This window comes from Dasypus novemcinctus, chromosome 3 (genome assembly GCF_030445035.2).
Source record: "Dasypus novemcinctus isolate mDasNov1 chromosome 3, mDasNov1.1.hap2, whole genome shotgun sequence".
Taxonomy (NCBI): domain Eukaryota; kingdom Metazoa; phylum Chordata; class Mammalia; order Cingulata; family Dasypodidae; genus Dasypus; species Dasypus novemcinctus.
The window spans coordinates 121,920,048-121,940,130 of record NC_080675.1 but is presented as its reverse complement, the minus strand read 5'-3'; the positions used below and the strand labels follow the sequence as shown (position 1 = coordinate 121,940,130).

General features: G+C 38.2%; 1 protein-coding gene across 1 annotated transcript in view; it reads left to right on the top strand.

The window, feature by feature from the left end:
* Positions 1–19,814, top strand: part of ATP8B4 (ATPase phospholipid transporting 8B4 (putative)) — a 292,064-nt gene extending 272,250 nt beyond the window's left edge. Inside the window, exons 24-28 of the mRNA XM_058294177.2 lie at positions 875–958; positions 3,775–4,020; positions 13,545–13,683; positions 16,264–16,394; positions 17,606–19,814. Coding sequence (XP_058150160.1) covers positions 875–958; positions 3,775–4,020; positions 13,545–13,683; positions 16,264–16,394; positions 17,606–17,881 — 876 coding nt within the window. The 3' untranslated portion in view covers positions 17,882–19,814. The remainder of the gene's footprint in view (positions 1–874; positions 959–3,774; positions 4,021–13,544; positions 13,684–16,263; positions 16,395–17,605) is intronic.
* The last annotated feature ends 269 nt before the right edge of the window (positions 19,815–20,083 follow it).

The following is a 20,083-nucleotide window of genomic DNA, read 5'->3' as shown; positions in this document are numbered from 1 at the left end:
AGAGACCTTCTCCAATCACCTTATTTACAATTACAGCCCCTCCACATTTCCTATACCTCCTTTCTCCCTAGTATTTATTACCTTCTAAAGGTTTGAATTTGCTTATTTTCCATCTCCTCCTCCCCCACTGGAGTGCAAATTCTATGAGGAATTTTTCTTTTTCATCTTGCTGAGTTATTATTGCTTAGGTCCTAGTACTGACATAGTCATTTCTAAAAAAATATTCATTGAATGAACAAATGAGTGAATTATATCAGAGTGGTAGAACAGGCATTGGTTAGGAACTGGAGACCTAGGCTTTAGTTTTTGCCTTTGTAATAAGCACTGTGGCTCCAAAAGATAGTCTGCATTTCTACTATACCCAGTAGAGTGAGCAGCTAGCTTCATGCCCACTTGCTTTAAACCACTCCCAAGACAATGCTGTCCATTTGAACACAGGGTAGGGTTGACAGGCTCCTTCCTGTATCTCCCTTTTATGATTTTAGTAAGTACTTTGTTTGTCCTTTAGATCAGGTAATTGGACTTATAAGCCATTAAAAGCCTGGAGAATGAAAAAACTGCAGGGGAGGGTGGCCTTGTATGTGTCTGGCATTGTGTTAGGTGCTCTACACATGTGATCTCATTTCATGCCCACCACGCTGCAGAGAGGGTATTTGCATCATTTTAGAGAGGAAGAAACTGACACTTAGAGAGACGTGGTACCCCACACTAAGGTAGTGGAGCTGATAAGAGGCTGAGTGTGGGTGAGAACCTCCATCTGTCTGACTCCAGCTCCTGCCCATCTCAGGACATAGGGTTCTTTAACCCAAGAGCCAGAAAGTGAATATTCTCACTACTGTGGATGCTGTTTCTCACTGATGTTATTTCTTTTCAGACTGTTTATGACCAGTGGTTCATCACCCTTTTCAATATTGTCTACACATCACTTCCTGTTTTAGCCATGGGGATTTTTGACCAGGTATGTGTTTTTCTCTGTCTTAATAACTTGTTTTATTCTGTTCAAGCCTTTTAGCTGATCCTAGCTTCTCAGTAGAAGACACATTTCATGGAAGAGTCATAGAGTACAGTTGTTTCAACAAATAATCCGGATCACAAACTCTTCTGTATCCCCTCCCTGCAAAGGAGTTCTCTGATCCAAGTTTGGCTGCTCTCCTCTTAGAGATTCACACCCACATTATTGCTCTAAAGGCTGTGGGAAGTCCCATAGTAAAGAGTTTCTCTAATTTCATTTAGCCCAACATTTCCCAAACTCATATTACTGCACATTTTTTTTTTTTTTCATATAGCCCTTATTAGTATGCCTCAGAACTAGTGTTTTGTGGTTCACACTCTGGGAAATGCTGCAATAATTAGCCTCTGAGAGTCTGTAGAGAATCAGGCAGTGGTAAAAAGAAAATCATGGAACTAGGCTGGAGTGCAGAGGGCAAGTGTCTGCAGTGGACTTCCTTGGCTAGCACAGCCCTAGAACAGGAACCTCAGGCAAGCATTAGCACCCTGCCAAAGAAGAGGAGGGCACAGAGCCTCCACCAGCCATGGAGAGGAAGGACACACAGTCTTCTTTTGTCTTGCATCAATGTGCTTGAGAGGGAAGAAGGGAGGGAATCAATTTAAAAAGGTGGGTCCTTGGCACCCTCAGCACCTTGGAAGGCACTTCCTGGAAGTGGGGGTGGGGAAAGGCCTGGCTGTCTATGGATTAGTTGAACCCTAGCCAGAGGAGTTTCCATGGCACAATTAGAGTGCATTATTAAAACATGTTTTTTTCTTTTCTTTTAAAGTATTTTTAAGGAAACCAGATTTTCTGCAGGCTGTTGTTAGACCCATTTGCTAGGCCCCATTTTTTGGCTCAAAGCCTTGTATTGCAAAATATAAATCTTCACATTATGAGCTCATTCTGCTCTTCCATGCTGCTGCTCCGTGGTCAGTTGTAAGTCTTACTTCTAGTATGCAAAAAGGGCAGTTTGTGAACAGCATGCTTTGTGGAATTCTTCAAGAAGAAATGAACTCCTGAAAACCTTACATATAAAGGATTAAGAACATTCTATTTTCAAGTGCCCATGTTTACAAGTGTTTTCTTTCTTGGTGCTTTGTAGCTGCCCAGAATGCAGGGTAAAATAATAAAATGAAAGCAGATTCTGGGAAAAGATGGTTATTGTGCAATTTGAAGAAAATATAATAATATCCCTTATTGCCATCAAGTGAGTGTCTCTCCCTCTCCTTCCTCTACTTTCAACTTTGGCCATTAAACTGGTCACAGGATTGTGGAATGCTCTGCTGGAAGGGTCTCAGTGTTCATCTACCAATCTGCTCATTTTCTAATGAGGAAATCAAGATCATGGGTTCAAGTGACTACCCAAAAGCTACACAGCTCACAAGTGACAAAACTAGGCCTAGAGCCCAGGCCACTTGACTCTGAGGTTGCTATGCTATTACTGTTATTATTATCATCATTATTATATTTATTATTATTCTTAGAAGCATCTGTTATGTATTACTTACCATGTGCCAAAAACTCTGTTGACTACTTGCCATACTCATTTAATTGTGGCAACAGTCTTGTGATGGACATGTTATTATTTGCATTTTATGGATAAGGAAACTGAAGCTCATATAGGTTAAGTAACAGACCCAAGACTACATGACTAAGCAGCAGAACTAGGGTTTGAACTCAGACCTGTCTGGTTTCAAAGACTGCTCACTTAATGAAACCGGACTTGGGAACAAAGCATCCCCACAGCATTTCAAATTAGGACTTCCTAAAAATAATCTGTCAATATTCTTTTTGGGGCCCAATTCAGTGAGGCTTGGGCCACCCCATAAACGGGAGAGGGAGCCTGATCTGCCCCTAGGGCTCACGGTCTTTGTTTCTCTCATTTTAGTTGCTTTTCCTCCTCTGCCCATGTCCCTCTGATAGTCCCTGTGGTTGATTCTTGGCATCCTTTTTGGTCCTTAGTATTTGGCTTTGGTGCTTACAGTGTGGTCAGGGGACCACCAGCATCATCGGGAACTGGGTAGAAATACAGAGTCTCAGGGCCCACTCAGATCTGTTGAATCAGAATCTGCTCCCCCGGTGATTTGTGTGCACATTAAGTTTGGGAAGCACTGCTTTATTTTCTTTTAAGACCTGGTTGATGCCAAAGGTGACGGTTTCTCATTCTGTCTGTATTCTTTGCCCTGGACGCCTGGTAACAGCCACTGGACTCTAAGCCTTCAGTCTCAGCCTCCATCCAACCTGCAATTCCACTTGGAATTTCCCCCTTCCCCTGCTTTCCGTCTTCTGTCCACCCTCCCTCTAAATTTGGGAACTCAGGTTTGCCTAATCCCATTACACAGCCCTCTGCTGCCATCTCCTGGTCGCTACCCCTCATTGCCTTGGCATTTGACCTCAGGAGCCGATAGGCTATAAAAGATGTGCTAGAATTCTTGGATCAAGAGTACTTCTGAAGAGTGATAGCCTGCAGGAGAACATAGGAAAGAAAACCTCTATTTGAAGTCAAATATCTGGGTTCAAGTCAAGTCCTGGTTCTGCTATTTAATAGCTGTGTGACCTCTCAGGTGTCTTTCTGAGACTCAATTTCCTTATCTGTAAAATGGGGATCATTTTATTATCTCCTAAGTTATGGAAATGAAAACAAGATGATGTCGTGTTCTGGCTTAGTGAGTCGTACATATCAGAGCATGCTTAAAAATGCACTTGCTATTTCTGGAGATATGGAATTCAGGGCCTCTCTGGCTTCTCTTCAACTCTCCTCCACTGAAGTCACACTCTGTTTACAGGACGTGAGTGAGCAGAGCAGCCTGGAATATCCCCAGCTCTATGAACCTGGACAGCTGAATCTACTTTTCAACAAGCGTAAATTTTTCATCTGTGTCGCCCATGGCATCTACACCTCGTTAGCCCTTTTCTTCATTCCCTACGGGGCCTTTTACGATGCAACTGGGGAAGATGGGCAGCACATTGCTGACTACCAGTCTTTTGCCGTTACCATGGCCACATCATTGGTCATTGTGGTCAGTGTGCAGGTAACCCTACCGATGAAAGCATCTGAACTTGATGGGTTTGCAACTGCTAACGTTCCATTTCTTTGTTGGCTGATTTTGTCTCCTTGTTAGGGAAAGGACATAATCATAAAGGAATGCTCATGTTTTCTTTTTAATGACACATTTTTGAGTTGGAAACAGGAAGCTTTAACATAAATTACCAGACTTGGGGGATTAGCTTTAGGTATCTAAAACCTCTGTGTTAGTGGAAACTCACTGTATATCACTTCTTTGGGTTGGGTGTTGTGTGAAAAGAAAGATGATTATACTATTACTTTCTTTTTGTGTTTGAAGAGGAAAAAAATTTTCCAATGATAACAGAAAGACAAAATTTCTCAGGATTTCTATAACTTTCAGGTTTCATGGCAGAAACTAAAGTTTATTTGGCAATACAGTTCTGTGTTATTATTCAAGAAGTTCAATGCTATATTTTACGCCATATCTAAATCTCAGATTCAAAGAAACTCTTCTGGTAGGGATGGTTTTGATGCTCCATTGACTTTCCTCCATGGGCTTTTTGAGTTGTTTCCATTTCCTTTTTAATGTTAATGATGGACAATGGCATTGTGTATTGTGTTAGAGTTCACAAAAGTTTTCAGATCCATTAAAATCTGTGGCTCTGTGTGGGTTCAACAAGTGACATGACCTCTATTTGCTATCATTTGGTTGCCTTCTGATAATTGAGCCAACTCTGTGTACTATATAGTTCCAGCCCAGAGAATTTGGTGATCTTCTTTTCAGCAGTGTATGTTTCCAGTTCTCTGGATTCTCCTTTGGTTGGGGAGGGCAGAGGGTAGGATTTGGCATGGTATCTCTCTTTACCATAACAGTTTATTCACCCCTAGGCCAGGCCTGTTACTACAAGAGAGGATTTGGAAAGCAGTAACTAATCTGAAGGAAAGCCAAATGGAAGGCATTCTTTGAGCTGTCCTCAATATTATATATTATATAGGTAAGGATAATAAATTACCTGGAAAATTCATTGGAGGTATGGTCTATGACAGGGAGTAAAGGCTTTTTGTGAATTTGGTCCTCACAATTAACCTGACAAGTTTTGATTAGCTTTATCTTTTTAATTTTAGAAAACCTATCAATATTTCTATATTACTTTTTCTCTTTTTCTGATTATTTGTCCGTAATTCATTCTCTTATATGCTATCATGCCAGTACTGCATTTGCATATTAACTTTATATTTAAAAGCTGCTTTTTCCATAAAGTGCACAATTCTTGTAACAGTTGGATGTCAATCACATTTCTCCTTTTTCAGAAGCTGAGAGACCACGGAAGCAATGCCATTTTAAAAACATTGTTTATTAAAAAAAAAAAATTACAGAATTATAAATCTCTGTTTTTCATACCGTTAAAATCAACTTTTGCACATTTTTAGACCTTGATCACCAAGGCTTTATAAACATACTATTCATGGTTTCTCAGAGGAATTTCTCACTTAAAACTCAAAATAACCATTGATCTCTCAGTCAGGACTTTTTGGGTGGGGCTACCCAAATCTATTTGGTTCAGGCCTAATTGACCATTTGTCACTCCAAGATCTAGTCCCTGCCTTCCAACCGTGGTCCAGTTCTCACTTTTCCAGTCTCCTCTCCGTCACTGGCCGTAACTCACAGCACACCAGACATGCTGGCCTTCTTTTAGCTCCTGGACTTGCCAATCTCTTACCTTCCTTACGTCCTTGCTCCTCCCTGCCAGGAACATTCTTCCCTCTGCTTCTTCAAAGAGACCTGCCTTGATTCTCCAACTTAAATCAGGCCCCCCTTATCTTGCTGATGGAATAGAACTCTATTGCTTTACCCCACAGGTGTCATCACCACTTGTAAATCTAAATTTACTTGTGAGTTCCCTTGTTTAATACCCTTCTACTTCCTCTATTGTAAGCTCCATGAAGGCAGGGATAATGTCTGTTTTATTTATCCTTGCATGTCCAGGGCCTAGCACATTGCCTGGTATAGAATAGACCCACAATGGATAATTACTGAGTATTGAAGAAATGCAGGAGATGTTGAGAGGAAATCCTCCCTCTGCTTATTCTGTTGTAAAAAGAGATTATAAAGCCAGAGAGAAGTTTCTTTCTCACTCCAGCTAATCTAACCTCTGCCCAATAGTGAGAGAGTTCATCTGGATGTGTTCAAATCCTTAAGAGTCATTATAACTGATTTGTATTTAAAGAGTGTATGTACAGTTTTTAAAGTGTGTCCATAGTAAATTCTGAGCCAGTTTGAGAGATAAAGTCCTCCTTTACTGAGTCTAGCAGAGCAACTCAGCACTGAAGTGTGTGAGAGAGTACACAGATTGAGAAAGTTTAGAGGCCACCAAAGAGGAGGCACCCTGGGGAGAGCCTCAGTAACGCATGGTCCCGAGGGTGAGACTGTACCTCTGTCTCCACCTTTCGCAGCCAGGCAGTGCTTAGGCTATAAAAGCATCTGTTGTGCCTCAACTTAAAAATAAATCCTCTTAATTTTGTTATAAAAGGAATGCATAGAAGGAAATATAGGAAAAGTATAAATGGGCAGAGAAAAATAAATAAAAATCACACACATAATCCCACATCACTGCTAACATAGGAAAAATAGAAATTTGATTACATATATATATATATATATTTATGTTTTTACTTAACTATATATCATGAGCTTTATTTTTGTGCCTAAAATATTCCTATCAATGGCTGGGGTAATTCAACATGTGAGTATGCCATAATTGATTCAATTGTGCTGCTCTTAGATTGCTTCTAAATTTTTACCGTGGTAAAAAATGCAGTGGCAACCTTCTTATATGTAATTCTCAATCTGCATCGCTAATTATTTCCTAAAGATGTGTTACTGAAAGTGAGAATTTGGGTCAAAGGCTATAGGAAGTTAAAGGCTGTCGACACTTATTGCTAATTATCTTGCCAAATAGATTGTACCAATTTCAGTTCCAGTTGAAGGATACAATAAGCCCTTCAGAGCATACCTTTCCTGATTTAGAGTATTATTTTGAATTCTTTTACAATTTTAAATTGAGGACCTCACTGCTTATGAAATAACTAATAGACACTGAAAAATATTAATAAAGTTCCAGCAGGAATAATTTAAAGAAACTTAATAATTTTAGATTTCTGAATTTCAAAGTTATTGCACACTTTTCACCCAATTTTCTCTAATGTTTAATGTCAACCTCTTACATAACCATAGTACATTTATCAAAACTACACAATTAGCATTGGTATGGTACTTCTAACTGAACTTTATTAGATTTTTTAATTTTTAGACTTGATTCAGATTCCCCTGTTTTTCCATTAATACTCCTTTTATCTAATTTAAGATACTACATGGTATTTAATTGTCATCTCTCTGTAGTCTCCTATCTGTGACAGTTTCACAGGCTTTCTTTATCTTTCAGGACCTTGACACATTTGTAGAGTAGTGGCCAGGTATTTTCTTGAATGTCCCTAAGTTTGGATTTACCTGACGTTTTCTTAGGCATAGACTGAAGTTGTGTATTTGTGAGAAGAAATCACAAAAAGATGATGTATCCTTGCTACATCTTATCAGGGAGCCCATAGTATCAGCATGGCTTATTACTTGTGATGCTATCTTCAGTTACTTGATTAAGATGGTGTTTTCAGGTTTCTACACTACAAAGTGACTATTTTTCTTTTTCTATACTTTCCTTATAAAAAGAAAGTCACTAAGTCCAACCCACATTCAAAGGAAGGAGAATTAAGCTCCATCTAGTAGACAGAAGGGTATCAAAAGAATTTGTGGTGATATGTTAAAACCATAATGAGCATACTTATAAATAAAATTATAAAACATTTGGAACCCAGAAAGTATCAGTGGTTTGCCCAAGATCACACAGCAACTTTGTGGCAGGTTTAAGACTAGAAATAACCCAATTTCTCAAGTCAGTGTTCTTTACTAAAGATACTAATGAATGTCCTATCAAAAATTTGAGGCAAACATTTCATACTAACACAATTGTTACTGGGTTTCAGGACAATTAGGCATAGTTGGGAAGCAGCAAAATTTAAATAATCGTCTTTGCAATGAACTCCTGGAGTCATATGCTGTAAGGGGCAAGGTGCTGGATCTTACTAGTCGATGGCTGAGATTTCTTTGCCCTATTCCAAGATTGATGTCTTCTATACCTCATCTGTGCACTCCTATTACACAGGTTTCTCCCCTATCTTCACCCCCAGCCATTAATCTTGAGTGTTGAAGGACCCGCCAAACAGCCGAGAGACTGGGGATGACTCTGGCCCGCAGAGCGAGGTGGGAGAGGCTAGGCTGGAGATGGGGGCCTGGAGCCGAGGGTGAGAATGGACATCAGGTTTCCAGGACCTGGTGTGCTTTGTTTAACTACTGCAAACAACCCCCATTATGAACTACAGTGCCAGGCACAAGGAAGTATTTGTAGAATGAATGTAGGGTAGAGGAATAAAAGAAAGAAGCTAAAGTTGAGTAAGGAGGTGAGAAGAATTTGGTTGAGGTGCCCAGCTGCCTTTGCTGCCTGTCTTACCTCGGACGACCAAAGCCGTCCCGTCCTTGCTGATAATCTAGGAAGTCTTCAGAAATCTGAGGCATCATCATCACTATGAGTGACTTCATGTGTTATACTCAATTCTCAGAATGTCACTGTACAACAGGTATTATTATCCCTTTTTTACAGATGAAGCTCAGAGAGGTTAAGTGACATGCTGGTGTACCAGAGCCAGGACTAGACCCCAGATCTGTCTGACTCTGGGGTCATCTGGGAAAAAAGCCCTTTACTCAACTGTGAAACTGTTCAAAATGTAAATTGTCAGGTAATATGAGAACAAAGCTTACACTGAGCATAAAGGAAGATATCAGTTACTTTCTTTTTATTTGGAGAAAGTGAGAGGACATAAAGAGCTAGAGACACTGGGTGTCTGAGAGAGAAAGAGAGAGAGAATATCTGAATGGAGAAAGGAGAGGCTGGAGGACTGATGGCAAACTTGATCCACTTGCCTCTGTCAGGGCTTCTGATTTTCAGAGCAAAAACAATAGCTCCCATTAACTGAATATTTACTATATTCCAGACAGATAATCCCATTATCTCATTTAATCCTCTTCATGGCACTATGAAATGCAGATACTATTATTAAAGGTGAGAGAATAGGCTTGGCATGAAGTTAAGTTACAGGCCAAGTCACTTAGAAAGTGGTAAGCCAGGTTTGCACACAGGTACCTGACCCCAGATGCAAAGCCAGTTGGGCTTCCTTTCTTTGTGAAAATAAATGGAAGCTTTTGAGCCTCACCAAACACAGAGTGGATATTGTCTCCATCCCACTCATCCATAAGGGAAAACGCCAGTATCATTCTTGAGTAAAATGGGAGAGAAACTCTGTTAATAAGTGGTAAACACACAGGTTCTTCTTACAACATCAAAATTTCAACACGAGAGACAAATAGCTTCCCAGTCTCTGCTGTGCTGGTCTAATGCTTTAAGGAACATCACCACTTCTTTTTATTTCTAAGTAGTTCAGAAAATTCAGCTATACCATAGAATACACAGACCTGAGTGTGTAAATGTTTGTAACCATGAAAGCTAAGAAACTTTTACTTCAGTCAGAAATGTCTGAGTTTAAGATATAGAATTATAAATTTCAGGAATTCTGCGAATAAGCTCAGTTTGCCAGCAGCATTAATATCCTTTCCTCACTTTCTAAGCTTGACTTGTCATTGTGGTAACAACCCCCATGAGGTTTACATGGTCCATAATTACAGTTATAAATCTTAAGTATGTGTCCTGCTGATGCCATGGGCCAAACGTTAGCAGTGTTGTTGTGTGTGTGTTTTTAATATATCTGTTTCTCAGATGCTTTAATTATAAAATACTTTCTAAAAAATATTTTAAAAAATAGAGAAGTTTTGAAAAAATGAAACCATCTTTTTCTTCTTCTCCATTACTCTCATCTTGAGCTACTATGATTGTTATAGCTTAAATCCTTCCATCATTTTTCTTTGCTTTGAGACACACATACACGTGCACACACACATATTCAAAAAAAAAGGATTGTAGTTATGCATTTTATTCCCTAATATATCCTTTTCAATGAATTATATATTCTGGACAGTTGTCCAAATCAACACTTTCAATCTATTAATCTTTTTAATAGCTACAAAGAATTTAATAGGAGGGATACACAATAACTTATTCATCAGTCCTCTGTTTTCATTGTTGAAGCAATGCTGCAGTTCATATACCAGTACATAAATTTTATGTACTGTCAGACAAATTCCTAGAAATTATATCGCTAGGGTCAGAACTACTAATTTTGAGTATTTTCTTGTTTTCACTTGCTGGGTCAGAGCATAGATGCATTTCAAATTTCAATAAATACTGCCAGATTACTTTCCAAAAAGAGTGTGGTTACAGACACAGAAATTCCTTTAGTTTAAGCAGAAAAAAAGTTTATTAAAGGCAATTAGATAGCTCCAAAATCTCTGGGAGGGCAAAGGAATCAGGAAGAGTCACTGCGAGGCATAATGCTACTGGGTGCAGCAGTCATCCATGCAGCTGCTAGTGAAAACACTGGTATTCCCATTCCTTATAGCTTGGCTCTGATTCTGGTGGGGCCTGGATGCCAGATGGTCCACCACAAAAAAATCATCATCTTTGCCACCATGCAAGTTAAATTCTTAAAGCAGTATATTAAAGTTTTACAATATGATTATAATTGTTATCAAGTACTGCTTGTATCTCAAGGAAGTTTTACCTTATATAATTTGTGGTTGCATTAATTGTGATTTTTACAAATTCTGTTTTCCATGAATAATTTACAAGTTTTACTGTTGTATTCATATTTTGCTAGTAATTTCTCTTTAATAGTCACTTAAATCTAGATTTTTATATTGATATACCAAAGTTAATTAATAACCATATCCTCCACCAAATGTTTTTCTATCCTGTTCTAAACCTTCTCTTACCCATTTCCAGTTAAACAATCCTGGAAATGTTTTTACTTTCCTTTTCCTTCCTTGCCCCTTGCATGTTAGTCATTTAAACTTTTCATTCCAAGATGCTATTAAATGCTCCCTTAACATATGTTTTGACTGTTCCAAAATTCTTCATAAATTAATTCTGCAGCTCATATTCACATTATTAGTTATTTAGAGATAACTATAAATTTACAAGGACCACTACTCACCACCATTTTTATATTCTTGTCTTCCCTATTTTGAGGTTTTTGTACTGATTAAAATTTTATTTGGCTGCAGTAATTTCTTTGAGTAATTTTTTCAGAAATGTTTCATTGATATTATACTTTTGAGCTCAAAACTGTCTTTCTTTGACTTTACATTTAAATGATATAATTAGGTGGACATAAGATTATTGAATTAGAGTTTTTTTCTTTAGTTTTGCAAATATTCCACTATGTCTCAGTTTCAGAGTAGTGGTTTGCTGTTATGTCAATTCTCTTTTCTTTGTAAGTAACATCTTTTCTGTCTAGAAGCTTATGTACTTTATCCTTGGACTTCACAAACATTCCAGAATGTATTTTCTTTCATTAATTTGCCTAGGATTTAAAGGACCCTCTCAACCTGAAATTTTATGCTGTTCATGACCACAGTGAAGTTTTCTTCTGTCATTTCTTTGATTATTACTTCTCTATTGATCCCTTTATCTCCTTCTACAATACAATTATTTGTATATGGGCTCATGGATCTGTCATCTATGGATCTGCTGTCCATGTCTCATATCTTTGTGCACATGGCTTCCATTCTGTCAAGCTGTTGCTCTCTGTCATGAGCTATTATTTCCATTTGGTTTGTTTCCAGAATATTATTCCTATTTTTAATTGAATTTTTAAATTCAGAAATATACTGGATGCCTATAATTTATTTTTGAATCATACAATATGCTACACAATATATTTGGTTCATAGTAGCACAGTCATACAATATTTGTCCTTCTGTGTCTGGCTTGCTTCACTCAACAGAATGTCCTCCAGGTTCATCCCTGTTGTCATATGTTTTATGACTTCATTTCTTCTTACAGCTGCATAATACTCCATCATGTGAATAGACCACAGTTTGTTTAATTGAGAAATGTGTGTTTTTATTAACACACATTTTATTAACAGTGTTTTCTTTTTAGCTTTTAATTGTTTCTATTTTCAATTATTGAATGTACAAAATAAAGTTTTAAAAAATTCAGAAATAACATTTTTCTTTTTCCTTCCAGAATTTTTTCTGTGTATCTCCTTAAGAATTCTTACAACATTTCTTTCTCTATCTGTCTCTCTCTTTCTCTTTTTTTGTTATAGTGCACATCTGTTTCTTCCATTAGTTCTGCTTAATTAGAAACCACCTGTTCTTGTTTTTCAGTTGGGTCCTCTCAAAAAAGTTGTGATTTTTCTGTGCCTACTCACACCCACACAGGCCAAGCTATTGGTGACTCGTGTTTGTAAACTGACTGGTGGTAGAAGGTACAACTGGAGATTTTGGCTTAGTGTCTTGGCAGCCAAATGAACTGATAAACCAGCACCTCTTTGCTGAACCATGGATGGCAAAGTTCTCTGTTCTCAAGTCTCTTAGAGAGAGAAAAGGCTGTCTTCTTATAACCCCTGCAGTTTACATCCAAGGCTGCTGGCATCCTTATAATGGACCAACACTTTAAAGGACAGTAAACTTCAAGTGGGAAGAAGTGTGTCTCCATTTAGTGAAAGAGCAATATATGTACAATGAAGATATTCTCAGGGAATTGAGAAATATGTGTTCTTGTCCCAGACTTTCCTAGAAACGCAAACCTTTACTTGGATATTTGGGCCCTCAGAGAGGCAAATAATGATGCCAGGACCTACTTATTTCTCAGGAGAACTCAAGGGTTCTTATTCAGCAGTGGTTTTCTTGAATCCCCAATAGCAGATCATTCTTATTTTAGCTAAGCTCCCACAAATTGGAGAAGGGCTTGTGAACATATTCTCAATTCACCATGAATCCCGGTTTCTGAATTTTATGCCAAAAAAGATGAAGGATTACCTTTGCTATATTTCAGTAATTTAAGGGAAAGAATTATCAAAAGGAGTTGGAATAGTCATGCAAAACACCTTATGCATGTGTAAATTATGGTCTTATGGAAATTTATATATAGATTATAAAACATTGCACTCACTACAAAAATAAACTTTTTCTCAATAGAAAGGTTTTGAGAACAATTTGGAAAGTAACTTTGAAATTATAAACCATTTAGCTGTCTTGTTTCTCACCTAAAAGACATTTAACATTTATCTCCTGATTCTGACCCAATCTTGACAGACATAATGATTTGGGAGATACAGGTACTTAAGTCAATTGGCTACCAGAAATGCCAAGTCAAGTGAGCTCTTATATTGTACAGAAAGTGAGTGTCTGTGGTTGGCCTGGCAGCTAGACAGGTGCAACCATCTTGTCAAAGAGCCACTCTGGGGAAACATCACTCAATAAAATGATGCTTTTTTAATCCTCAAAGACCTCCTCTTTATATTTGATTTTATTTACAGATAGCCTTGGATACCAGTTACTGGACTGTCATTAATCACATCTTCATCTGGGGCAGTATTGCCACTTATTTCTCCATTTTATTTGCAATGCACAGTAAAGGCATCTTTCACATCTTCCCAAACCAGTTTCCATTTGTTGGTGAGTCCTTCTGTCTAGTGGGGCCTAGTGAGATATTGTTATTTATTTGCCTTTGTTAATTATTTTCTGTATGGGCTGGGAATGAACAATGATCCTGTATCCAGGAGTTGATTGAGCCAGGCATTGGAAAGCTTCCAGGCTTGAAAAAGGATCCAGAGGATTATTTTCTGCTGTCTCCACCAAATGTGATGGCAGTTTACAGGTTCCCAAGAGTACAAATGGAATAGGCTGTCCCTTTGTGAACCACAGGCATAGCACATATATTGGTCTGCCTCAAGAACAGCAAAAAGTTCATGTACAGTAGAGGGATCTTCTATGCCAAATTATCACCAGCTCCTATTTTCATAGAAATTTTGTGAGGATTAAATGAGATATAATACATGTAAAGCACTTATCATGTAGCCTAGTACACAGTACTTTTTCAATAAATGTTAACCATGATGATAGTAATTATTATTATTTAAACAAACGTGACTTGATTACTGATTGGGAACATTGCAGAGAGATTTGAGTATCAGATTGTTGGCAGAGGGTCCCTTACAAGTCCCTTAAAACTCTGAGAGTCTATGATTCTACAAAGAGTGTACATCTGGTCTATCTATGGATATTCTACCATTGCACACCACATTTCAAATGATTCTCAGCAAAAGCCACAAACTTTATACAAGGGAGTTATTAATATACTTTCTCAGAAGTTTTGAAATCTCTACTGTGTGAGATAAGTTGGTAATAGTCGTGTTTCTGAGATCATCCCAGTAAACTATGGAAAAGAAAGACACACAGTGGCAATCTTCTTGAGTTCAGTCATTCAAGATGGATAGATTTCCATCCATGGGCTGGGGAATCCAGACTAGAAAAACAATTCTTAGAAGACTGATTCATGTAGGAAGCAAAATAGGAACAGCTATGGGGTTATACATTCTATTGATGCAATGGTACCTGAAATTATAATTCCATTCAAATGTACACATATGCTTAAAACATTGTTTTTCCACTTTTACCTTGCCTTGCATGTACACAGAAATTTTTAGACTGCACCACTCTTACTTAATATATAGCATTAATTCTTTGTTTACCAAAATTTTTCAATCATGTAGAGACATGTTGGTTATGAAAAAGAATAAGCATATTAGGAAAGAAAGACATAAAAACTATTTTTAAGTATGTTTTTTTTTTTTTGGTTGCCAAATTTGAAAGTTCAGTGCATTCACCAGAACACTTCCCGTCCTAAAAGAGCATTCTAATATGCATAATCAGACTGGAACGCCTCAACTGGAGAAAGTAGTTTGTGTGGGGGCAACTCTCTCCAGCTAAACAAATGCCATTCCAGGAATTAATTACTTAGCTCCAATGAGACTTTTCAAAAGTTAGATCAACAATGGGGTTTAAGAAAAAAAAAATTTCCTTAGTAGCCAGCAGCAAGCAGGAGAGTGGTTTTAAAGTGAAGCTTGTTTTTCCAGCCATGCCTGGGGTTACTGACCTTCAAAGAGCTCAGAGAGACATTTAATTTATTGAGTCAAGTTTGTTTCTGCCCATGTCTGAAGGCAACTGGAATCAGCTGCTTTTTGGTAGGCAGATTCCACCTTCTCAAACCAGAAAAAGCAGGCATACCAATCAGTAGTCAAGCCCTCTTACCCATAGCCAATTCAAATGGTGTTAATACTTTAGCATTAGGAGAGGGGACCTAGATCATTCTGGAGGTATCACTGTATATCCATAGAAAACCAACAGAAACAAGCATTTACTTTGATGATATAGGTAGGATTGGCATCTTCCCAAGGAATTTGTCTGACTTACTGAACTTTATTGCTTTGTTTAAGCAAACATCACAGCATATAGGTGTGAGTAAAAAGTAAGGACACTGGTTTCAGGTTTGGAAATGAATTTCACTGCTCTATTGTAGTAGCTTTTTGGATGGTTCCATCAGCAGGTTCCCAGTAAGAGGCATTCTATTTTCACAGACCTGGGAGCATCCCTGATCTCCTAGGAATCCTGGGTACCTCATAACTGAGTGAACATCAGAGAATTCAGCAAACCCCTCTGAGGCAGGTTTTTTTGTGGCTGTTGCCTGGAATTTAAAAGGTTGGCCCTGCGGTAGATGAAACTCACCCCTTATGACATATGCAGTGAACAAGACTTTTATTTGGGATTGTACTTGCCTCCAGGACATATATTGTGTGGTTTCAATAGGAATAATTTTTACTTGAGTCAATAGGAGTAAATGTGACTTTAAAAATTAATGGTTGCTTTGTAGTCAAGGGGTATTGAGGATGGATGAGAGAATTGTGCTTCATGAGTAAAGCAGGATTTAGCTCGGCTCAGAGACTGCTTGGCTCAGGCTGGCAATCCCCAGTGCTCAGCTCACTGAGAAGTTCCCAAGGGCAATCTTACCACTTTTGCCCTTTCCTCTTCACCACTGAACATACTATATATTGGGAAAATCACCCAATGATTCTATAGGGAGTCCAAACCTTATTGTGTAAAAAAAAAACCCCACCTTACAGGAATAAACAAAAAGTCTGTGAATTCAATACTTCAGTCCTATTTATAACCAGAATGCACATTTTTCTTTAATGATAGGAAATGCACGACATTCCTTAACTGAGAAGTTCATCTGGCTTGTTGTTCTCTTAACGACCGTGGCTTCAGTTATGCCCGTGGTGGCATTCAGGTTTTTGAAGGTGGATTTATATCCATCCCCGAGTGATCAGGTATGTCACAGGGCTGATTCCTGCCTCTTTGAATGTTGTCCCTCTCTGCCTGATTGGAGAACTGATGCCTAGAAAAGGGCTAATGAAATTCCCATGAGCAAACACCCACTCAAAGAAGATGGGCCTGCCTACACCTTGAATGAACTAGCCTTGTGAGTGCCAGTGAAAAGAGATGTCTAGACTAAATATGGGTGGGGGCTTAAAGATGGGAAGTTTAACTGGGTAATTTAAAAGTCAATTTTTAAAGATGAATCTCTTCAGTAGCATTTTGGACAATTGTTCCAAGGCAAAGGCAAGCTATAGGGAATGTTATTGACTTGGTAGTATGTAAGGGCTACAGTAAAAAAGAGATAAGTATGGTAATAGATGCAGGGGCTCTTACTTTCTGTAAAAGTATGGCAGCAAATCCAGAAACATGGGGAAGATAGGACCTTCTGAATAGTTTAAGGAAAGGAGTAGCAATATCGTGGGTGGATTAGGATGAATTTAGAAAGAAAGAGAAAAAATAGCTTACAGAAATACCTGAGCCAGGAAATTAGCAGAATTTATTTCAGCATTTCAGGGAAAGAGGAGTATATGCAAGATGATTTCATGTTAGGTAAGAAACCAGATAAAAAGAGAATAGGAGAAAGGAAGGGAAGATATAGAGTTGTAGCTACATCAGGAAAAGGGGAAAAACACTGTTAGGATGACTGGCCAGGCCCATAAGGCGAGAGGACCTGAGGTAGAGCTTTCCTTATGAAGACATCCTTCACATTCTGGAGCCAAAGTACGAAAAGGTTTCATTTGAAATGATTCTCGGAGTGTCCTCTTGTGTCTGTCCTTTCCCCTTGGCCCTGTGGGCTGATTCCTATGTAAACCCAGAAAAACGATGGATGAGCTAAAGGAAGGAAAATGATGTTTATTTCTTCTTTATGTTGAGTCAGATTACGATTTCCTGCTTGAAGGCTTTCTCATGACAGGAAACTCAAACTCCAGGAGATGAGCCCAATTTAACAGTCTCTTGATAGGGATAAAAATTGACCAGTGACCAGAGTAATTTTTTAGGTGGAAAACTTTTTTAGGCTGGGAACCTAAACATTCCTTTGCAATGAAAATGCGTGTTTTGTTGTTGTGATATTGTTTTTACCCAAAAGGCTTTACAAAGTGACCTTCTTCTGGGGTCTATTGTTTGGATGCATCATCTCACTCTGGGTCTACTTTCTCTCCAGCTCCGCCAGTGGCAGAAGGCTCAAAAGAAATCAAGACCCCCAAGAAGCCGAAGGCCTCAGGCCCGCAGGTCAAGCTCAAGAAGATCAGGATATGCTTTTGCTCACCAAGAGGGCTATGGAGAGCTTATCACATCTGGAAAAAATATGCGGGTTAAAAATCCACCCCCAGCAGCAGGGTTGGAAAAGACATATAATAGCACTAGCTGGATTGAAAATTTATGTAAGAAAACCACAGATACAGTGAACTTTAGCCAGGATAAAACTGTGAAACTATGAGTCACAATGAATTTGAATCACACAGGTATCTTTTCACTTCAGCTGGAGTTGAAATTCAGCTGACTCGAGAGGTTGGGATCAGGGGCTCAGAGTATGGTGGGTTGCCTAGATTCACTTAAACCTAGGGGAGACAGCTGCCAGTGCTCCTCAAGAAGGGGTGTTCTCCATGGAGCCCAGGCCAGATGGTTACTATCTAGCCCTTGATTTGATGGGCAAAACTGCCATGATACAATAACAATTGACCCTAATTTTTAGAAACTCATTTGTAGAGAAAAACATGTAAATCTGTATATATATTGAGTGGATCTGCAGGTGGACAGATAAGTACATTCCAAAGGTTATATTTCAGGTTGAAGATCATGCTTGTTGACAGATGAACACATACAGGTAAGACCAGCCCTTTCCAAGATGTATACTTTCAAGATTTAAAATGTGCACCCAGGTGCTTTCAGACCAAGGGCAGCTGGTCACACTCCAGTCCTGATGTCTACCTAGCTGTTCAGTTAGGACAACACATCCAGACCTGGAGAATGGAAATCTATGCAGTGTTCCTCATTTTTCATTAGTACATGGCTAAGAAAAGAGAACACTGAGCATAGTTAAGGTAGTGTAGGCTGCTAATTTGGTTGAATTTATTCTATTAATAAAAGTTTTTAAACAGTCAATTAATACATACTCATGAAATCAAGAAAGGCTCTCTAGTAATTATTCTAAATTCATTTCAATGACTTCTGTAACACCTCAGTAGAGTTTCTTTAGCATCTTCCAGAACCACTAATAGAATCAGCAAAGCATTGGAATTTCACACTTTAATGATAGTATGCCACATAGCCAATGGTCAAACACTTTTGACATTTCCAGTTTCAGAAAGTTAAGGTTTGAAACCAAACAAATTGATAAACTCTCTCTTTAATTACTATCTAAATACTCAGATTTGGGTCATTTAGAGTTAGTTGCTTTTGAGACTCAATCATCATGTTTATAATTCAAACATATAAACACACATAAATGAGGTTAATATTTTGGAGATATTCCAGCCCAAACTTTTAGTCCACATGTAAATCACTGGTGTATTTCCTGGAAAAGGGTTCAGACAGAGTTGTGTTCCAACCCCAGCTCTGTCACTTATTACCTCTATAACCTCGGATGGGTAATGCACCTTCCTCCCTGAGTCTCAGATTCTCCTCAGTAAAATGAGTATATACTGCCTACCTCATATGGTTGTTTGAGGACTGTCAATGCACAAAATCTCAAATCAGTAAAAATGGTTATTCTTATATGAATAGATGATGACTTAAGTTTCATTTAACTCATCCTCAGAATAGCAGAGCAATTTGAAGAGCATGTAAAGAACTGGAATTTTAGATATAAGTGGGGAAAGCCGTAATGAAATGAGATTGCTAAGTAAGATATAATACTGATTAGTGTTATAGTAATAATGTTATAACTTTTTTCTTTTTCTTTTTAAAGTTATAACTTTTGAGGTAAATTTCTTTACTAGAGACCAAAAACAAATCAACAGATCTTATCAGTTTTTTACAAGTCAGTCTCTAACTTTGCAGATTCCTAATCTGATACCTATTGAATTATTAGTTCAGATACATTTCCCAAGAGAGTCAGATGACACTTGGGTGAGCTTAATAATACATTAGCAATATATTAATAGGTCACATAATCATCCCTTTTTTTTGGCCTTATTTCTAAGTTTGGGGTGATTTTTCCTGAATAGAATCAAAGGAGGTATGTGAAAGAGCCTAACAACACAGTGCTTTAACAACAGTAAATGATCATGGAGTGTTCCTTGCTCCCTTACACGTCTGCCTAACTGGCCCAGATGTTAGTTTTCAATGTCTAATTTGTCATTAGTTTCACTATGTTTGCTCGCTTTTTGTAACATTTTTGAAAGATTTGAAAACTTTTAGTAAATGTTTTGGCACTATCTGTGTTTGATGTTGTGTCTGTTCTTTATTGGGAAGTCACTGGGGAGAGCTTTAGGTACATTGGTCAACAGGTTTTTTTCCCCCTCCCCTTTATATGCGGGGGGAAGATGTACATCACTCTTAGGATCAAAGTCAAAAATAAAATTAGCCAATTTGGACCTATGTGTAAGGGATGGAAAAGATTAGGAATGGTCCAACTTTGCAAATTCAGTTCAAATTAAACAAGGCTCTTTATAAACAGATAATGTGGATGATTGCGAGA